The 18532-nt window shown below is 41.7% G+C and overlaps 1 protein-coding gene across 2 annotated transcripts in view; it reads left to right on the top strand.

Annotated features, from left to right (window-relative positions):
* Positions 1-363: 363 nt before the first annotated feature.
* LOC114143884 (ovochymase-2) overlaps positions 364-18532 on the top strand; it is a 33579-nt gene continuing 15410 nt past the window's right edge. The window contains exons 1-8 of one of the 2 annotated variants that reach the window (XM_028016261.1): positions 364-678; positions 3388-3506; positions 4648-4741; positions 5742-5882; positions 7844-7941; positions 9145-9271; positions 10051-10251; positions 16922-17137. In XM_028016261.1, coding sequence (XP_027872062.1) covers positions 528-678; positions 3388-3506; positions 4648-4741; positions 5742-5882; positions 7844-7941; positions 9145-9271; positions 10051-10251; positions 16922-17137 — 1147 coding nt within the window. In that variant the 5' untranslated portion in view covers positions 364-527. Of the gene's footprint in view, positions 679-2129; positions 2738-3387; positions 3507-4647; positions 4742-5741; positions 5883-7843; positions 7942-9144; positions 9272-10050; positions 10252-16921; positions 17138-18532 lie in introns of those variants that run through there. The other variant, XM_028016262.1, reaches the window with a different exon arrangement.

The raw sequence follows: 18532 nt of genomic DNA, 5'->3' as shown, positions 1-18532 counted from the left end.
ATTGTTTCACATTTTCCTGTTTGATAGTCAAAAGTTTCAAATCTAGCTTCAGAAACGCTTTAAATGATCATTTAATTGGACTCTTTTAGACAAATGTTCTTTGATCAACTAGTGTTGTTTTAATTGTTTCCACATCAGCAAAAACTGGATGTGCAATTTATTGTATTTTCTTCAAATAACTGAGAATTTGATGCATCGGCTGTAAACAGTAGCTCAATGTTATGTAGGTGAAAGCGTTGACTCTAATCTGTTCCGTCAGCCAGCTCTCTTGAAGGTGTTGAAATAATCCACTGATTGGACCACTTAGGCCATCAACACTTATTACACTTCACTTCTGATACTGTTTGATTTATGGCTTGATCCCAATCTGTACACTCCCCAGCTGAGAGGCTCTAATACCCCATCTGAGCAGGCTCAAGGTTCACGGCTGTGGTCAAAGTTCAGGTATGTTTCTCCTTGGATTGTTGTTAAGCCGGTGAATTTGTGAAGAAGGCTCAGTCTGGTGCATCTCCGTCACTGTGAGGAAAATGGATGTGGAGAAGGGGAAACGTCAGTCCAGGGCACTGAGCAACCTGGAGAAAATGTTGATGTTTCTCTTCATAACAATGACGTGTGTTTGCATCGGCCTCATTACCCTCTACTTTACAGAAAAGCCTGATCCCTCTGCTCAATCACAAGGTGAGTATTTTATCATCTGAAAATATGCTCATTTAGACGCAAGACAGTAGAGAAGGAACAAAAAGTTGTGGTGAAGCATTCAGAACTGAAAAAGTCAAGAACATGATGATTTGACTTTGGGACAATTAGACACATTCTGCTGATTGCAAGAAAAGCAATATTATCACAACCAGGGAGCTCAATGTTACATTAGCAGCTGCAGTAAAACGGCTAATATACTTTACTGCTTGGGAGGCAAAAAGGGGCCTTGAAGCCAAGTAAAACATGCATTTCTATGCAAAAGTTTAAAACTAATTTGTAGGTCATACTGCAACAAAGCAATGAAAATGATAGCTTAAAACAAAAGCAGAATGCATTAATCTACACTTGAATCAAATGCAGAAAAGGGAACAAAGAGAAAACATTATATGAACATATTTGTCCAAATAAGTTCTAAAAGATTGATTCATTTCTGAATAAAAACATTATGACTCATTAACATTTAAATGTGATGTAAAGGTTTAAATGCCAGCCAAATTTTCCTGCTCTTGTGAGTTTAAGAAAGGCCTTCATGCTTTAATTTAGAGTTCTTATACTTAACTGTAATTTGAAGGGAAAAGTTAGATAAGACAAAACCAAAGTAAAGAATTGAAAGAATCAACCCACTTGAACACGTCTGCTTCTCATAGCAGAACATCACAACAGGACTAGAAAGTGCATAAGTTTTGGGTCAGAACAATAGTGGTTCTGTTTCCCCAGTTGCTCAATTCATCCATCCATCCATCCATCCATCTTCCTCCGCTTATCCGAGGTCGGGTCGCGAGGGTAGCAGCTTCAGAAGGGAGGCCCAGACTTCCCTCTCCCCGGCCACTTCTTCCAGCTCTTCCGGGGGAATCCCGAGGCGTTCCCAGGCCAGCCGAGAGACATAGTCCCTCCAGCGTATCCTGGGTCTTCCCCGGGGCCTCCTCCCGGTGGGACGTGCCCGGAACACCTCACCAGGGAGGCGTCCAGGAGGCATCCTGACCAGATGCCCGAGCCTCTACTGGCTCCTCTCGATGTGAAGGAGCAGCGGCTCTACTCTGAGTCCCTCCCGGATGACTGAGCTTCTCACCCTATCTCTAAGGGAGAGCCCAGCCACCCTACGGAGAAAACCCATTTCGGCCGCTTGTATCCGCGATCTCGTTCTTTCGGTCATGACCCAAAGCTCATGACCATAGATGAGGGTGGGAACGTAGATGACCGGTAAATCGAGAGCTTCGCTTTTTGGCTCAATTCTGATTTTTTTTTTTTTTTTTCGTGCAATCAGATTTTTCATTTATTTATTGTTTTTATTCACACTTCCAAATATATGCGACTTGTATGTGATTTTCTGTGTGAACTGCAAACAAACTAAAAATGTACCGCATGCGCAGTAGATGACGCAATAAACAACGTCACATATTATAGAGCAAGCTCAGTGTTTTCCCAACCGTCATAAAAAAAAGTAGTGCGCAGTGTTTGCAGAAGTAAACATGGATGCAAATGGTGGAGCATATCTTACGATTTTGAAGTTGTTGTCCGACCGGAGCAGCATATTAACACCTTAATCCTCGTTATCGTCCGCCATGGTTGTTGCTTTTCTCCCCGCTTGCGCATATTAGGGCGCAGAATAGTGACGTTTGTCGCGTATCAATGACGTTCAGTTCGGATGAACGCGACCAGGCCATACAGACCCGAGTGCCGTTTGAAAAGATCAGATTCGTATCGGATTTAGGACCATATATCCAAGTAGCCTGGGTCGCATTAAAACATTTGTGTTGTTCAGACTGTCATAAAAAGATCAGATAAAGGTCGTATTAAGGCAAATATATATATATATTTGGGCCATTTCTGGATGCAGTGTGAACATAGCCAAAGTATCATTTGCTTCTTCACATCAGGGGTGAAGAACACGAGAGGAAACGGAACTGTTGCGTAGACATTCTTAATCTACTTCAAAATAAGAGCATGAATATAAGCGTCTAACTTCTTAAGAGCCGATAACCAAAACTTCAATACAAATGTTGATATTTCCTCAACTGAAAGTTTAAGAAACAGCCAGGTAAGTGAATGCTTTAGCATTTATTTGGACAATGTTTTCAGGGGTAGGTAAGTGTGCTAAATGAAAAATTAGCACATTAGCATATTATCACCGCTGGTCACAGGTTTACCTGCTACTAGACACTGTAATTTGTTGAATCAGTTTGCTACAAACTTTTTGGATGTAGACTAATGTCCAAATAAAACAGACAAATTAATTAGGTACTTATTTTTATGTGACAAAAGCCATGGGCAATCTTACAGCAACAAGCCACCTCCCAGTGTAGTTATTGCTAAACACAGATGTCATCCAGACTCCATGACAGAAGTTGATCACAGTTTATTATCACCTGGGGAATCTCACTTTTTCTTTAGTTAATCTTAGTACAATGGAGTACATTTTATCCATTTGTAACATAATTTTTCCTCAGCTGCAAAGTTATTTGTGCAGAAAATCTGCATTCTATTTTTAACATGGCTGCTAATATTTCAACAACTGAAATCAATAAACATGTTTGTAGTTTAGAATAAAAATAATCCTCTTAATGTAACATAATGAATATTCTAAAGCTTACAAATCAATGAAGCTGGAGCCATATTACTTCCTAAAGCTGCTCTCTGTTGCACTGCCAAAATTCAACATTTGTCTTTGATGTCCATGGCCACATTCAGGGTGTGGAGGTCCGCAGGAGATGACTGGTGAGTCGGGCACCTTCACCAGCTGGAACTACCCCAGCAGCTACGACAACGGCGTAAGCTGCACATGGAGCATCACTGTGGACCCTGATAAGGTCAGAGCCACTCGTCCAAGAAAATCCAAAAGAAAAACTGTTACAGCCAAAGAAAATATGACATGGAGTTACAGTAAAAGCCTTCAGTCATCCATCCTTTCTTCTCATTATGAGTGGCTGTATGTATAATTTTGACCCTCTGTTAAATACAAAAAATCTGCATTTTGTATACTAATTTCTAGACCTAACGCAGTAAGCAATAAGTCAATTAATGATAAATGAAAACAAGCTCAATAATTTCCATGATATATCGCTTTTTTCTTTTCTCTTTCTCTTTCTACCAAAACTGGATGACAAAAGTCTTCAGGCTTTGGTCTCAATGAAGCCTTTTCTTGAAGGATAATTGTCTTTACAGAGACTTCAAAATACAATTTATTTAATGTTTCTGTTGTTTTGGATATTTGAAATGTCTTCCAGTTCCACTGTTAAATGTTCATTAGAATTTAAATTCGATTGATATTTCAGAATGTGTCCTCGCATTGCTGTACCATTATTTTACTTGAAAATGGTCTCAAAACAATAACATTATTGTTATTATTATTATCACAACAACTTCTGGGACAGTTTGTCATCCAACAAAATTTGTTAACGTTTCTTGATTTTAGCAATCATTGCAGTTCTGTGCTGTAAAATCCCTGCATGGCTTAAACAAATCGTTCAAACTCCAAATGATAAAAATTTGTTCAAACTTCAGACTGGCTGTAATCTCTGTTTAACCAGACTTCCATGTGTCTGGTTTCTGATCAACAATGTTTTCATAACTTGGTGTTATGAAAACTGTGTAGTGTGGAGCCAAGCAGCAGAGGACAGCTGGTCCAAATGCAATGACAGCATCATCAACAGATGGCTGCCTGGTCCGGTTCATATTCCGCAGCAATCCTCTGCAGGCCCGCTGGACAAAATAAAATCCTTCATTCCCCGCTCTTCACCATCACTGCTTCCCGTTCACTGTGGTGGCTCTTCCCTGTGTCTCTGTATTTCTCTATATTTTCACTGTTAAACATAAATGTTACTCTCAGAGGCATATTTTCTTCCTCACATTTCCCACTGCCTGCTCATTCTGGCGCGTTCTGTCAGTAAACAGGTTTATCAGATGCAGAGAAATACGGGGGAGGAAACACTTTGCTTGTTTGTGCTGCAGGTGATTCATCTGTGGTTTGAGGAGTTTGCTTTGGAGGAGACTCAGCTCTGCACAGGAGATTTGGTCACACTGCAAGACACACTGGGAAGCATCGGTAAATATATATCATAGGGTTACAAGGAAATTCTTTTTTAAATAAATTGGAGCTTACATTCTTATTGTTAATCCAGTCTATTAAAAGCAAGGATAAAGGCTCTACATAGCTAAATATACAGTTCACAAATTGCATATCTAGCTTCAAACTAAATGATTACATTGGAATTAAATATTTAGTTTGTAAACGGAACATTTAGCTCAGAAATGTAACTTCAACCTAAATATTAGCTTTCAAACTGAATATTTATTTTGAGACTAAATGTTTAGTTAGCAAGCTAAATATTCAGCCTCAAATGGTTTGATTACTAACTGTAGTTTGGAGTTAAATATTTAGCTAGAAAGCTAAATAGGTAGCCTCAACTAAATATTTAGCTTTAAACTAATTGTTAGCTTCCTAGCTGAATATTTAGTTTGAAATATGGCAAAGAAGCTTTTAGCTAAATATTTATTTTCTATTTTAGCTCACAAACTAAAAATGTAACTTAAAATATTAGCTCCCTTGCTAAGTATTTATTTAAAACAAAAATATTTTTAGCAAACTAAGTAGCCTCAGCTAATTGTTTAGGTTCAAACAAAATATTAGCTTACAAACTAAATAGTAAGTTTGAAGCTAATTGTTTAGCTTGCCACCTAAATGTTTAGTTTGTCACCTAAATATTTAGCTTGCTAATTAAATATTTAGCTTGAAACAGTGACATTTATAAATTAATGAATTACGTGGTAAACACATAACTTTCAAAAACCTAAATAACACAAAATATTGCTGTTAATTTAATTTAAAAACGGCATCACATAGCAATCACATAATATTGAAGAACAATTTCTATTGACTGAAATCATAAGGTCACCAAACATCTCAAATATTATTAATCATTTCTGTGATAAATGATAAGTTGAACCGTATCTGTTATAAATCAATGTAAAAACTATATTGAGAAGTTCAAATAAAAAGACACGCACTTTCTCCATCTGCTGAATGTGTTGTGTCTTTTCTGCAGGTAAATACTGTGGCTACACCAAACCCAAGCCTTTGGTGACTCTTTCAAACCACCTGACTGTCTTCTTTGACACTAATGATAGGAAAACAGACCAAGGATTTAAAGCTCACTACAAAGCTGTGACTCCAGAGTTTGCGTCGGGTAAGTCAAGTTTTATTGCCGCTGCATTTATTTGGTCAATATAAAAAAAAAAGTCACACGTGAAGATGGTGGAGTTATATCTGAGTGACGGTCATAGAAAAGGTTGATTTTGCATTTGGTGAACCATTTCTTTTATTATATCAAATTTCTCATTAAATCCACCAGATATTTATTAAAAATGTTTAAAAAGAGGTCCACAGCATGACATATCCTCCACCATACTTTACAGTGAAATGCTCTTCCATATTTTCACTCTTTGTTTTCACCAGGCACATCTGGAGTGTCTGTTGCCAAACGCTAAATATTTATCTCATCTGACAAAAGCATGTGTTTCTAGTTTAGGTCAGTGGTATTTATTATGACGGTAGGACAGAAAAGATATTTTCTCATTATGCTTCCAAACCAACTAGGTTACATATAATTATCATGTAATTTTTGTGGCAAGTCCAAATGCCACGCCTTACTGCAATTTTCTAATAAGCTTTAGATGTACGTATTTTTCTTTCCCTGTTTCTGACATGGATGCTAAATAAACCTTGTTTCATCTACCCTTGTTTGACGCAGCTCTCATTGTTTGAAACATTTTGTTGCTATAACTGTAGATGGGTGAGTTTAGGTGAGTAGGGACCTTCTTTTCTGACTTATTATGATCAAAAAACATCTGCCTAATGTAGCATCTGATAACACATTAGATCTCAAGGCCTCAATTTATGCTTGTAGCACGTTTCTAAAACAGCTTTTCACTGAAAGAGACCAAAATGTAAAAGTATGGCTGTCTAACCGTGCTTATGTACAGTCAAAGCTAGAGACTGCATATTATAGAAAGAGTGTGCCTACAGAGAAGACTGTGCTATACATAGCTGGAGCTGTAGAGGAAACAAACCATTAGATGGGAAGCTGTGGGTTACAGTACTGATCTATAACCCAGTGAAGATCTTTATGGATTGCTAAAATACGCTAGTACTTAAAACCGCTACTAAAAATGCTTGTAACTGCATATTTTATTCAGTTTAAACACCAAAAATACTTTAATACATGATAATGAACACAGTGGAAAGCACCTTGGGATACTCCAGAAACTAACATCTGCAGTCTTCCTTATTTCTGCTCTTGGGGATTCAGGCAATCAGCGGCAAGGAAAACTAATGGCATTGCTAGCCATTAGCTTGTCAAGTAGCATTGCAGCTAAGTATTTCAGTCGCCTAGCCACATTTTCTTTTGAATATTTTAGATATGGTCAGTAAATATCTGACCATTCCAAAATTTTGGAATTACATTCCACAAAAAAAAAAAAAAAAGGGTATGGGTCCATTGCATAAAAAAACACTGTGTGGTCAAAGTTCCTGGAATAATATTCACTACATTTTGACTCTTTCTGAATTGTGTGCAATGATTGATATTTATTTAGATTAGTCTTTGTCTTTTGCTGGAATATTTCACATTGGCAATTTTAAAGGTGACAAATCTCCATTTTAATCAATTTCAGTAACTTGACTGCATGCTCTATTGTGTTTCCAATTTAGATGAGTGGCTTACAGAAAATGGCCTCTGTCATGTCATTTTCTCCAGGAAAACAAGAAGTCTTAATAAAAAGTTACTTGGCTCACAAAAATACTTTTATACCTTTACCTAATAGGAATTGTCTCACTGCTAATTTAGTAGAGTGCTATCATTTCCTAATATAAAATCTTTTCCCTAACCAATTAATGTACTGGCATTATACATTTTTTCCTTGTGGGATTATATTGCTGCAATAAAAGATTAATCTATTTTAAGGTCTTTAGCACACCTTCACCAGAGGCTCTAACGGTCTGGAGGCTGCTGTGTGACAAAGTGTGGGGTGAAAACTGGGGTCATTACGGCCAAATGAATAAAAGGGTGGGGAACTGCATTAGGAGTTCGTACTGAGGGTGTCCTTGAGTTGTCAGCGCAGCTCAAGCGTCCTTCATTCCTGTTGCCAGAAATAGCCGGAGCCGGCGGTTTCCTCCAAGGTGATCAGGGGAATCTGATGACTCCGGGCTTCCCGGGACAAAACTATCCAAACGGAGCGCTGTACCAGGTACAAACAGACTAAGCGCACAGCCACGGCTCACTCTGGACACAAACATGCTTTTTTATGAAGCTCTCCAGGACGTCATTTGATAATGTACATTTATAGTATATATGTAATCTGACACTGAAAAACAACAAATATTTAAAGTTGACCTATTATGTTTTCTTGAACAGGGAAGGGTTGGTCTATGGGGTCTACAAAACATGTACATTGCATTTTTTTTCTGCACACAATCCTTCTTAGATCATGATATTTTAAACCCGTCAGACTGAGCTGCTGTAGGGTGTCTTCTCACTTTAAAACCAAATAAGTTGCTGCTGGTCACGCCCCCCAACTCAACGTTTACACTCGCACATTAAAATGGCTACAAACAGAGGTGCAATTATACAACCGTGCATCTTTGTAAAGCAGAAGCAGAGCCTCCAGCAGAACCAACAAGAACGCAGCAAGTGGTTTCTGAATAGTAAGCCAACAACAAAACACTTGTCCTTTGCATTGTGCATACAGAGGTAGAACCAACTGACCAGACTGCTGGAGCTCTGCTTGGGTTGCTAGGTAATAGGCAGTGTCTGCTAATTTATGATGTTACATTCCTGAGGTTTTGTAACGGCTCATTTTCCAGATACCACAAAAACATTAACTTATTACCAAAAATCAGCTGGATTGATTTTTTTTTTCAAGCTCTCTTTTTAGAAGCAGTTGAGACTCAAATGGAAGTTCATAAATGTGCAAAATGCTTAATAGGTCCCCTTTAAATCCAGAGTTTTTCAATCAGTAGGTCAGCTAAACGCTATAAAGGTCCTGCAAATTAAAAAAATACACCCTTATCACGAGAGCATGCTCCACATCCTCAAACGTCCGTATGTCTAGTTCTTTTAGAATGAATGTGTGAATCTAATTAAAGTAAATCAGAGCCAGTCGGGATCCAAGTCGTGCGGCGTTGCAGCAGCTTGACGGATCACCGTCTGTCCGAGCAGACGTGGAATCTCTAAAGGAATTATGTATGAGCTACAGTATGTCGAAAACGCTGCTCATGTTGTTGCCATGCCATCAAAAAAGAACATGATGCCCATATCCATTTTCTAAATTAATCATCTAGCAGAATTTTTAAACCCATTTTTAACTCTGCAGTTTCAGCTCACACTTTTATTTCCCATCTTATTATTATCGATGAATATGTGTGTTTGCTTGTTTTTTTGTTTGGATCAGTGGAGAATTACAGTGCCTGAGGGCGAGAGGGTCCTACTGACGTTTACCACCTTTGACCTCGTCCCAGATGTCTGTGGAGACTTTGTTCAGATTTATGATGGCCACAAGGCCGGATCTGCTTTGGTTGGTAAGTCAGTGAGCAAATAGAGAGGCACTGATCTGATATTAATATCCGTATCGGTTCGGATATTGAAAAAAATTCTAGATCAGTGACGATGAGCCCTATCTATAAGGGCAGATCTATTCAGTCTAATTCTATGCTTTGTGGTCTGAGTGACATCATGCGTTATTATTTATTTTACATTGTATTTAAAATTCCTAATTGGACTTTCTGAACCATTTGAAAGGTTTGTTGCGGTTTGTTTTACATGTTTGACCAAGATAGTCAACCTACGTATTTATCAGTTTCTTTAATATTTATTTTACATTGGCTGTTACACTCCAAACTGCACTGCATGAACAAATTAAGGTTGTTTTTACATGTTTGACCAAGCTTGTGAAGCTAGTGGTGTATTTTAGTGTGTTGCTCTGGTGCAGTTATCAAATTCAGAACATTTATGTCTGTTTAAAAAAATAAATGTTTTGAGTCAATTCAGTGCCGTTTTTCTGTATCCAGTGGTTATTAGCTGATACTAAAAATTCAATTAAAATTAAAAAATACTTTATTGATCTCAAAGGGAAAGTAAATTAAACCTTAGATATTGTTATTGGTATCGAAAGCGAAAAAAGTGGATCAGTTCATCCCTTGGAAGAAACAGGAACAGCGATGATAAAATACCTGTAGAATACACCAATCTTATTCATTCAAAACTGTTTTTAAAGTTTAATGTGGTAGAACTGAGAGTCAACTTTAAACCCAATGAAATTATGCATTTCTGTGAATTTAACACAAAGTTTTACCCTCAGGTAAATTTTGTGGTGGGACTGTGCCGAAGCTAGTGGAGTCCAGTCACAACACAATGGTTGTCCGCTTTAAATCTGACAACAGCTTGACTTCTAAGGGATTCCAGGCAACGTACACAAAGTCCAGTCGTCCGCCAGTTATCACTCCCACCACAACCAAGGCTCCGTCCACCACAAAAACTGCTCCACCTCCCACAACGTCCGGTGAGTTTTCTCTTCAAATCTGGGTCACACCTTTCATTCCCGTTCCTCCTGTTTTTGATAAAAACGTTGTCTCATTGGAGTCTTGTCGACTCACGGCTGAATATAGATGTAAACTCATTACAGGAAAGTTCAAATGAAATTTAAAATCAAGAATTAGGTTCGAGCTTTAAAGTCAATGTGGATTTTCTTACAAACTGGATCAAAATTATACCTACAGTTATATAGTTATATTAATATTTAACGTCTGAAACCAAAGTCAAATTTCTTGTTTGTGGGAACAAACTTGGCCAGTAAAAGCTGATTCCTCCGATAATATTTAACCACTCAAACCATCAAGATGTCAGTTTTAGGTGAGGTTAAAATATTTTGATTTACTGCTAATTTTTTTGTTATTTAATCCATGATCTGCAATGCGTTAGAATCACTGGCAGTGGCACAGTCCCACAGGTTAATGCTGCTACCATCAAGCTTCTGGGAGTCTCTTGAACTTTTGGTGGTTTCTGGTTCGCTTCTCCAGCAGGTTCATTTCATCTGAGAGGGAGAATCCTGATTTTCTACCATAACTTTGTGAATTATTCAAAGTGATTTGAATAATTTGTGATTATGTGGTGAAAAGATTTTCCCAACTGGTATAAATCTACAATCCTCATTAGATTTTCACTGAGATCTCTGGTCTAATTATTGCTTAAATTGTGCTGTTATAAGAATATAAGGTAAAACATTTTTGACCCGGCAAAGAGAGATAACCAGCTGTAGTCGATTATGATCATCAAATGTGAGCTAAAGGGGTTTAATTTTCTCCAGCACTGCTTATTATCAAATGATGAATTTATCTGCAGATCTGTGTGTGAATTAGAGAAAATCTCCATCGGTAGTTAGAGTCACGGGTTTCTGGTAGTTTTCTGGTCTGGAATCTCTAAAGTTTGGCAACTAACTAATGAGCAGGAAGAGGAGCTTTTTTCATCCCTGCAGGTCTAGTATGAAGTAAAAACTTTAGTTTTCATCTTTTTGGTGAAGGAAATTTGAAGACTTATTACATTTTAAATGACAGGAGAAGCAGGGGAAACCTGCACAGAGCTGGGATGGCTGGGATCTGCATAACTCTGAGTTGCATTGACAAGGTTTCTCTTTGCAGATGTCACTGTCAGTCTAACTTTTATATTTCCATTTTCTCTTTTTGACATTCTCTCTTCTGATACGTTTCTGATGTGCCGTTTCTCAGTGGTGCATTTTTTTTTTGTTGTTGCTAGAAATAGTTTTACTCTTAACAGATGCTGCGGCACGCTTCATAAAAGATGATGAGGCTTCGAAGTTAAACCGACTGAGACTATCTTAGAATAACAGCTGAGAATCAAGCATCGCTTTTTATGCTTGAAGCAGGAATAATTACAGAAGGCAGAATATGAATCCAGTGATCTAAAAGCTTTAATAGCTCGAGATAGTTTGACGTTTGGTTTCTTAATGTGAATTTTACATGCACTTTATAGACAAATAACTGTTTCTATTCCCATGGAAAGTACTCCTAAGTACGTGCTTATGTTTGTGCTTTTTTTTATTTTTAGCTGTATCACAATATTTGCGTTACCTTTGTAGGCACCTTGTTTTTCTTTTTCAGCAACTTTTTTGGCTTTTCCAGTAGAAGGTAGTCCTGCTTCAATGTTTGGAGGTGTTTCTTTTGGGGAAGAAAAAAATAAGTACTTTTCTGAATGAGCTGAGTTGAATAAACATAAAGTAAAAAAGTTCAACTCAATTCATTTTAATATCCTATTTGCAAAATTTCATAAAAATGTAAGCATTTGAGAAATCACATAGAACCTCTAAGCTATGAGTAAAACAATGTGTACAACACATAACAAAAATAGCTCAAAATAGAAACACTGCCAAACATAAAAAAGAAATATTTTCAACAGCAAGATACAAAAAAACCCATAAAAAAGTTGATAGCAGCAATAGTTCAGGGATTGTACCCAGAATGGAGACACAGCTAAACAGAAAAAACACTGCGCCAAGAGTACTTTCTATAGGAAAGAAAACAAAGAGCATGTATGAATTAGGACAAAAATAACTCCATCAAAGACTTTCTTCCACAAAAGAAACACTGCTGCACTGCTGAACATAGAGGAACTGAAAAAAGAAATACTTTCTATGGCAAAAGACAAAAAAATTGCCGAAAGTTGATAACAGGAATAGTTCAGGGATTTTACCCAGAATGGAGACACAGCTAAACAGAAAAAACACTGTACCAAGAGTACTTTCAATAGGAAAGAAAACAATGTGTTTACATGGATAATGGCAAAAATAGCTCAAAGATTTTCTTCCATTAAAAAAACACTGCCAAACATAGAGGACCTGAAAAGGGAATACTTTCTATGGGAAAAGACTGAAAAAGTTGCCAAAATCTGCTCAAAGCAATAGTTGCTGAGAGTAGACACACAGTTAAGCAGGAAAAAACAAAGTGCATGTATGAATAATGGCAAAAATAGCTAAATCAATGGTTTCTTACATTAAAGAAACACTGCCAAACACAAAGGCATTGAAGAAGGAATACCTTACATAGGAAGCTAAAGCAATAGTTCCAGAGGTGCTTTTTCCCAGAATAGAAACTCAGTGAAACAGGAAAAACACTGAACTAGGAGTAATTTTTCTGAGAAACAGAGGATCAACCTACCAATGCAGGTAATGGCAACAATATGATTTCAGAAAGTAAAAAAACACAAATATACACTGAGCCAAGAGGACTTACCATGAGAAAAAAAACTAACAAGTATATTTAAGGTTAAAGGAAGCAATTGCTTCATCCATCCATCCATCCATCTTCCTCCGCTTATCCGAGGTCGGGTCGCGGGGGTAGCAGCTTCAGAAGGGAGGCCCAGACTTCCCTCTCCCCGGCCACTTCTTCCAGCTCTTCCGGGGGAATCCCGAGGCGTTCCCAGGCCAGCCGAGAGACATAGTCTCTCCAGCGTGTCCTGGGTCTTCCCCGGGGCCTCCTCCCAGTGGGACGTGCCCGGAACACCTCACCAGGGAGGCGTCCAGGAGGCATCCTGACCAGATGCCCAAGCCACCTCAACTGGCTCCTCTCGATGTGAAGGAGCAGCGGCTCTACTCTGAGTCCCTCCCGGATGACTGAGCTTCTCACCCTATCTCTAAGGGAGAGCCCAGCCACCCTACGGAGAAAACCCATTTCGGCCGCTTGTATCCGCGATCTCGTTCTTTCGGTCATGACCCAAAGCTCATGACCATAGATGAGGGTGGGAACGTAGATCAACCGGTAAATCGAGAGCTTCGCTTTTTGGCTCAGCTCTCTCTTCACCACGACGGACCGGTACAGCGCCCGCTTGACAGCAGACTCTGCGCCAATCCGCCTGTCGATCTCCCGCTCCCTTCTTCCCCCATTCGTGAACAAGATCCCGAGATACTTAAACTCCTCCACTTGGGGCAGGACACCCCCCCTGACCCGGAGAAGGCACTCTACCCTTTTCCGGCTCAAGACCATGGCCTCGGATTTGGAGGCACTGATCCCCATCCCGGCCGCTTCACACTCGGCTGCGAACCGCTCCAGCGAGAGCTGCAGATCATGATCTGATGAAGCCAAAAGGACCACATCGTCTGCGAAAAGCAGAGATGAGATCCTAAGGCCACCAAATCGGATCCCCTCAACACCTTGGCTGCGCCTAGAAATTCTGTCCATAAAAGTGATGAACAGAATCGGTGACAAAGGGCAGCCCTGGCGGAGTCCAACTCTCACCGGAAACGAGCCCGACTTACTGCCGGCAATGCGGACCAGACTCTGACACCGGTCATACAGGGACCTGACAGCCCGTATCAAAGGGCCCGGTACCCCATACTCCCGGAGAACCCCCCACAGGGCTCCCCGAGGGACACGGTCGAACGCCTTCTCCAAGTCCACAAAACACATGTAGACTGGTTGGGCGAACTCCCATGCACCCTCCAGGACCCTGCCGAGGGTGTAGAGCTGATCCAGTGTTCCACGACCAGGACGAAAACCACACTGCTCTTCCTGAATCCGAGGTTCGACTATCCGACGGACCCTCCTCTCCAGGACCCCTGAATAGACCTTGCCAGGGAGGCTTAAGAGTGTGACCCCTCTATAATTGGAGCACACCCTCCGGTCCCCCTTTTTGAACAGGGGGACCACCACCCCAGTCTGCCAATCCAGGGGAACTGCCCCCGATGTCCATGCGATATTGCAGAGTCGCGTCAACCAACACAACCCTACAACATCCAGAGCCTTAAGGAACTCCGGGCGGATCTCATCCACCCCCGGGGCCTTGCCACCGAGGAGCTTTTTAACCACCTCGGCAACCTCGCCCCCAGAGATTGGAGAGCCCAACCCAGAGTCCCCAGGCTCCGCTTCCTCAGTGGAAGGCATGTTGGTGGGATTGAGGAGGTCTTCGAAGTACTCTGCCCACCGACCCACAACGTCCCGAGTAGAGGTCAGCAGCACACCATCCCCACTATAAACAGTGTTTGTGCTGCACCGCTTCCCCCCCCTGAGACACCGGATGGTGGACCAGAATCGCCTCGAAGCCGTGCGGAAGTCTTTCTCCATGGCCTCTCCAAACTCCTCCCACGCCCGAGTTTTTGCCTCAGCAACCGCCCGAGCCGCATGCCGCTTCGCCCGCCGGTACCCATCAGCTGCTTCCGGAGTCCCACAGGCCAAAAAGGCCCGATAGGACTCCTTCTTCAGCCTGACGGCATCCCTCACCGAAGGTGTCCACCAACGGGTTCGAGGGTTGCCGCCGCGACAGGCATCGACAACCTTGCGGCCACAGCTCCGTTCGGCCGCCTCGACAATGGAGGCACGGAACACGGTCCACTCAGACTCCATGTCCCCCACCTCCCCCGGGACGTGTTCGAAGTTTTGCCGGAGATGGGAGTTAAAGCTCCGTCTCACAGGGGATTCCGCCAGACGTTCCCAGCAGACCCTCACAACACGTTTGGGCCTGCCAGGTCTGACCGGCTTTCGCCCCCACCACCGGAGCCAACTCACCACCAGGTAGTGGTCAGTGGACAGCTCCGCACCTCTCTTCACCCGAGTGTCCAAGACATACGGCCGCAGATCCGATGAAACGATGACAAAGTCGATCATCGAACTGCGGCCTAGGGTGTCCTGGTGCCAAGTGCACATATGGACACCCTTATGCTTGAACATGGTGTTCGTTATGGACAATCCATGGCGAGCACAGAAGTCCAGCAACAGAACACCGCTCGAGTTCAGGTCGGGCGGGCCGTTCCTCCCAACCACGCCCCTCCAGGTCTCACTGTCGTTGCCCACGTGAGCGTTGAAGTCCCCCAGCAGAACAAGGGAGTCCCCAGGAGGAGCACTCTCCAGTACCCCCTCTAAGGACTCCAAAAAGTCCCGTAAGCACAAACGACAGTCAGAACCCGTCCCCCCACCCGTAGGCGGAGGGATGCTACCCTCTCGTTCACCGGGGTGAACCCCAACGTACAGGCGCCGAGATGGGGAGCAACAAGTATGCCCACTCCTGCCCGACGTCTCTCTCCCTGGGCAACTCCAGAGTGGAAGTATGTCCAGCCCCTCTCAAGGAGACTGGTTCCAGAACCAGAGCCATGCGTCGAGGTGAGACCGACTATTTCTAGCCGGAACCTCTCGACCTCACGCACTAGCTCCGGCTCCTTCCCCACCAGAGAGGTGACATTCCACGTCCCAAGAGCCAGTTTCTGCAACCGAGGATCGGACCGCCAGGGTCCCCTCCCTTGGCCGCCACCCATCACACAGTGCACCCGACCCCTATGGCCCCTCCCACGGGTGGTGGGCCCATGGGAGGGGGGGCCCATGTTTCCTCTTCGGGCTGAGCCCGGCCGGGCTCCATGGGTAAAAGCCCGGCCACCAGACGCTCGCCATCGTGCCCCCCCTCCAGGCCTGGCTCCAGAGTGGGGCCCCGGTGACCCGCGTCCGGGCGAGGGAACACCAAGTCCAATGTTTTTACTCATCATTGGGGTCTTCAGGCTGCACTTTGTCTGGTCCCTCACCTAGGACCTGTCTGCCTTGGGTGACCCTACCAGGGGCATGAAGCCCCAGACAGCATAGCTCCTAGGATCATTGGGGCACTCAAACCCCTCCACCACGATAAGGTGGCAGCCCATGGAGGAGCAATTGCTTCATCAATAACTTAATTCAGAAAAATAGTAAAGCTGATCAAAGAGGCATTAAAACTGGATTCTTATTTATGGGGGAAAGAAACAAGAACTAATTCTGACCACACCAAGTGGTAATGGCTTCTACTGCTACTATTATTATCATGATTAATATGATTAATCATAATCTGCGCTGTTTCCCAACTAGATAATGTGTTGCTGTACCATACGTGACTGCGTTGCTTCCTTTCCAAGTAAAACCCAGCTTGAATCATGTCGTAGCGACCACATAATGATGGAAGAACGGAGATCACTCCTGAGCTCTATCTGTTCGTTTCCGCATCTTACTGTTGGCAGACAGATCGGTTTTCTCCAGGGGCCAATTAAAGTACAGTACAGGGAGTCACTTCATGCTGCAGCTGTATCGAAGCAAGCCAGTCCTCCTCAGCTGTGAACCAAAGAAAAGAAAAAATCCTAATTAATAGAAATTAAAGTGAAAAAAACAACATCGTACTTAACGAGGTTCATGTGTTGTGTGTGTGCACTGCAGGCAGTGGAGGGCCAGTAATCATTGAAGGACGGAAAGGAGTTATCCAGTCTGCAGGTTTCCCAAATTCATACCCGGCTCATTCCAATAACTCCTGGAAGATATCAGTGTCCAAAGGGTTCCTGGTTAAACTGCAGATCACCGACTTCGCGATCACTGGGGAGACCGGACAGTGCAAAGACGACAAGCTGATCATCTCAGACAACTACAGCATCCTGGGTGAGTGTTAGGATTGTTGGGTTGTTTGGTCTTTTTATTATTCTGTGCTCCTTAGTCTCTTTCTTTGAATAGTTCAGACTGGTTTATTTTTCAGTTCAGTCCTACTAAGTGTTTCTAGTTATGCTTATTTCTTGTTTCTAGCTATTCCTTGATACTCTAGTTTAATTATGTTTCTTAGGTCTAGTTATTCTATAGTGTTGGATTAATTCCCTAGTCTCTTGTGTACTTTCCCTCGCCCACTGTACCATTTTCTCTCCCCTTGGTATGCTTGGTACGATTTTGTGTTTTTGCAGAACAAGACAAGAAAATCCAGTGGAACGAGACATTTTACCCATGTTATTATTTATTAATTTTGGCAATAGGTCACATTGTTTCACACTGTGAAACAATGTGACCTATACATATTCGTGTACATATTCGTGAATACTAAGGAATTATTGACTTAAAATACGCTCCTATATATATTTTGCTGAAAAAGTTACTTGTAAGTTAGTTTTGTTGTGCTTCAAGTGTACTAAGATATTTGCATTAGAAACTAGAAGAAAAATACTTGGCAACATTTTGTGTTTTTGCAGGGTGAACTTTTAAAGAACATTTTGCACCTACCTATTAGTTTGCTGGCAGACGTTAGACTCCTGTCACATGAAAGACGCTGATGTGGATCTGTTAATATACACCCTAAGTGTGTGTCTGGCACATCTTCTTCCAACCTTTCTGTTACCACTATATTGCTAAATTGCTGCTTTTCCTGCTGTAAAACTGTTGATTAAGATCTTCCTTGCAAAGAGCCGCACCGTTATAAATTACCTCTCATTATTCACTTCATTGGCTGCAGTGAGGCTGATACAGCTTTATCTCTTGCTGAGTACTGGAGGACTGAAGCACCGAGGCCCAGGCACACTCTCACAGTGCATTTCTCTGAGTTAGGCGATGAGAGTGTTTTTTTAGCCGAGGGAGCATGTGCTTATGTGTCGAAGCGAAAATAAAACAAAACAACACCTGTTTCTGGAAAACTCCAAATGAAAGAAATAAAAACACATGTTGTTTTACATTGAGGTAGTGATTTATCTCATTCTTCTTTTGTCTTCACAGTTTGGAAATTGTTATATTTTATGTTTAAATTAGGGGTGTCAATGTTAATCTGAAAATTTAAATTCAGATTTGTCAAACTACCTATTTTGACCTACAGTAGAAGCCTCTCTCACAGCGGTGCGTTATGAACTCGACACACGGGGAGCAACAAACAATAACAAAAAGTGAAAGTTTTCTGCCACAGCAGAGAGCAACTATAGTTTGAAAATTTTCAACTTTGTTGTGTTGCGTCGCTAGTCAGCTTGTACAAACTCAAAATTTTAAATGCACAAATTGCACCAGTCACTTGGCTGGCCGTCACCT

This window comes from Xiphophorus couchianus, chromosome 5, assembly GCF_001444195.1.
Source record: "Xiphophorus couchianus chromosome 5, X_couchianus-1.0, whole genome shotgun sequence".
In the NCBI taxonomy this organism is placed as follows: domain Eukaryota; kingdom Metazoa; phylum Chordata; class Actinopteri; order Cyprinodontiformes; family Poeciliidae; genus Xiphophorus; species Xiphophorus couchianus.
The sequence above is the reverse complement of the archived record's forward strand: the minus strand, read 5'-3'. Positions and strand labels throughout refer to the sequence as shown.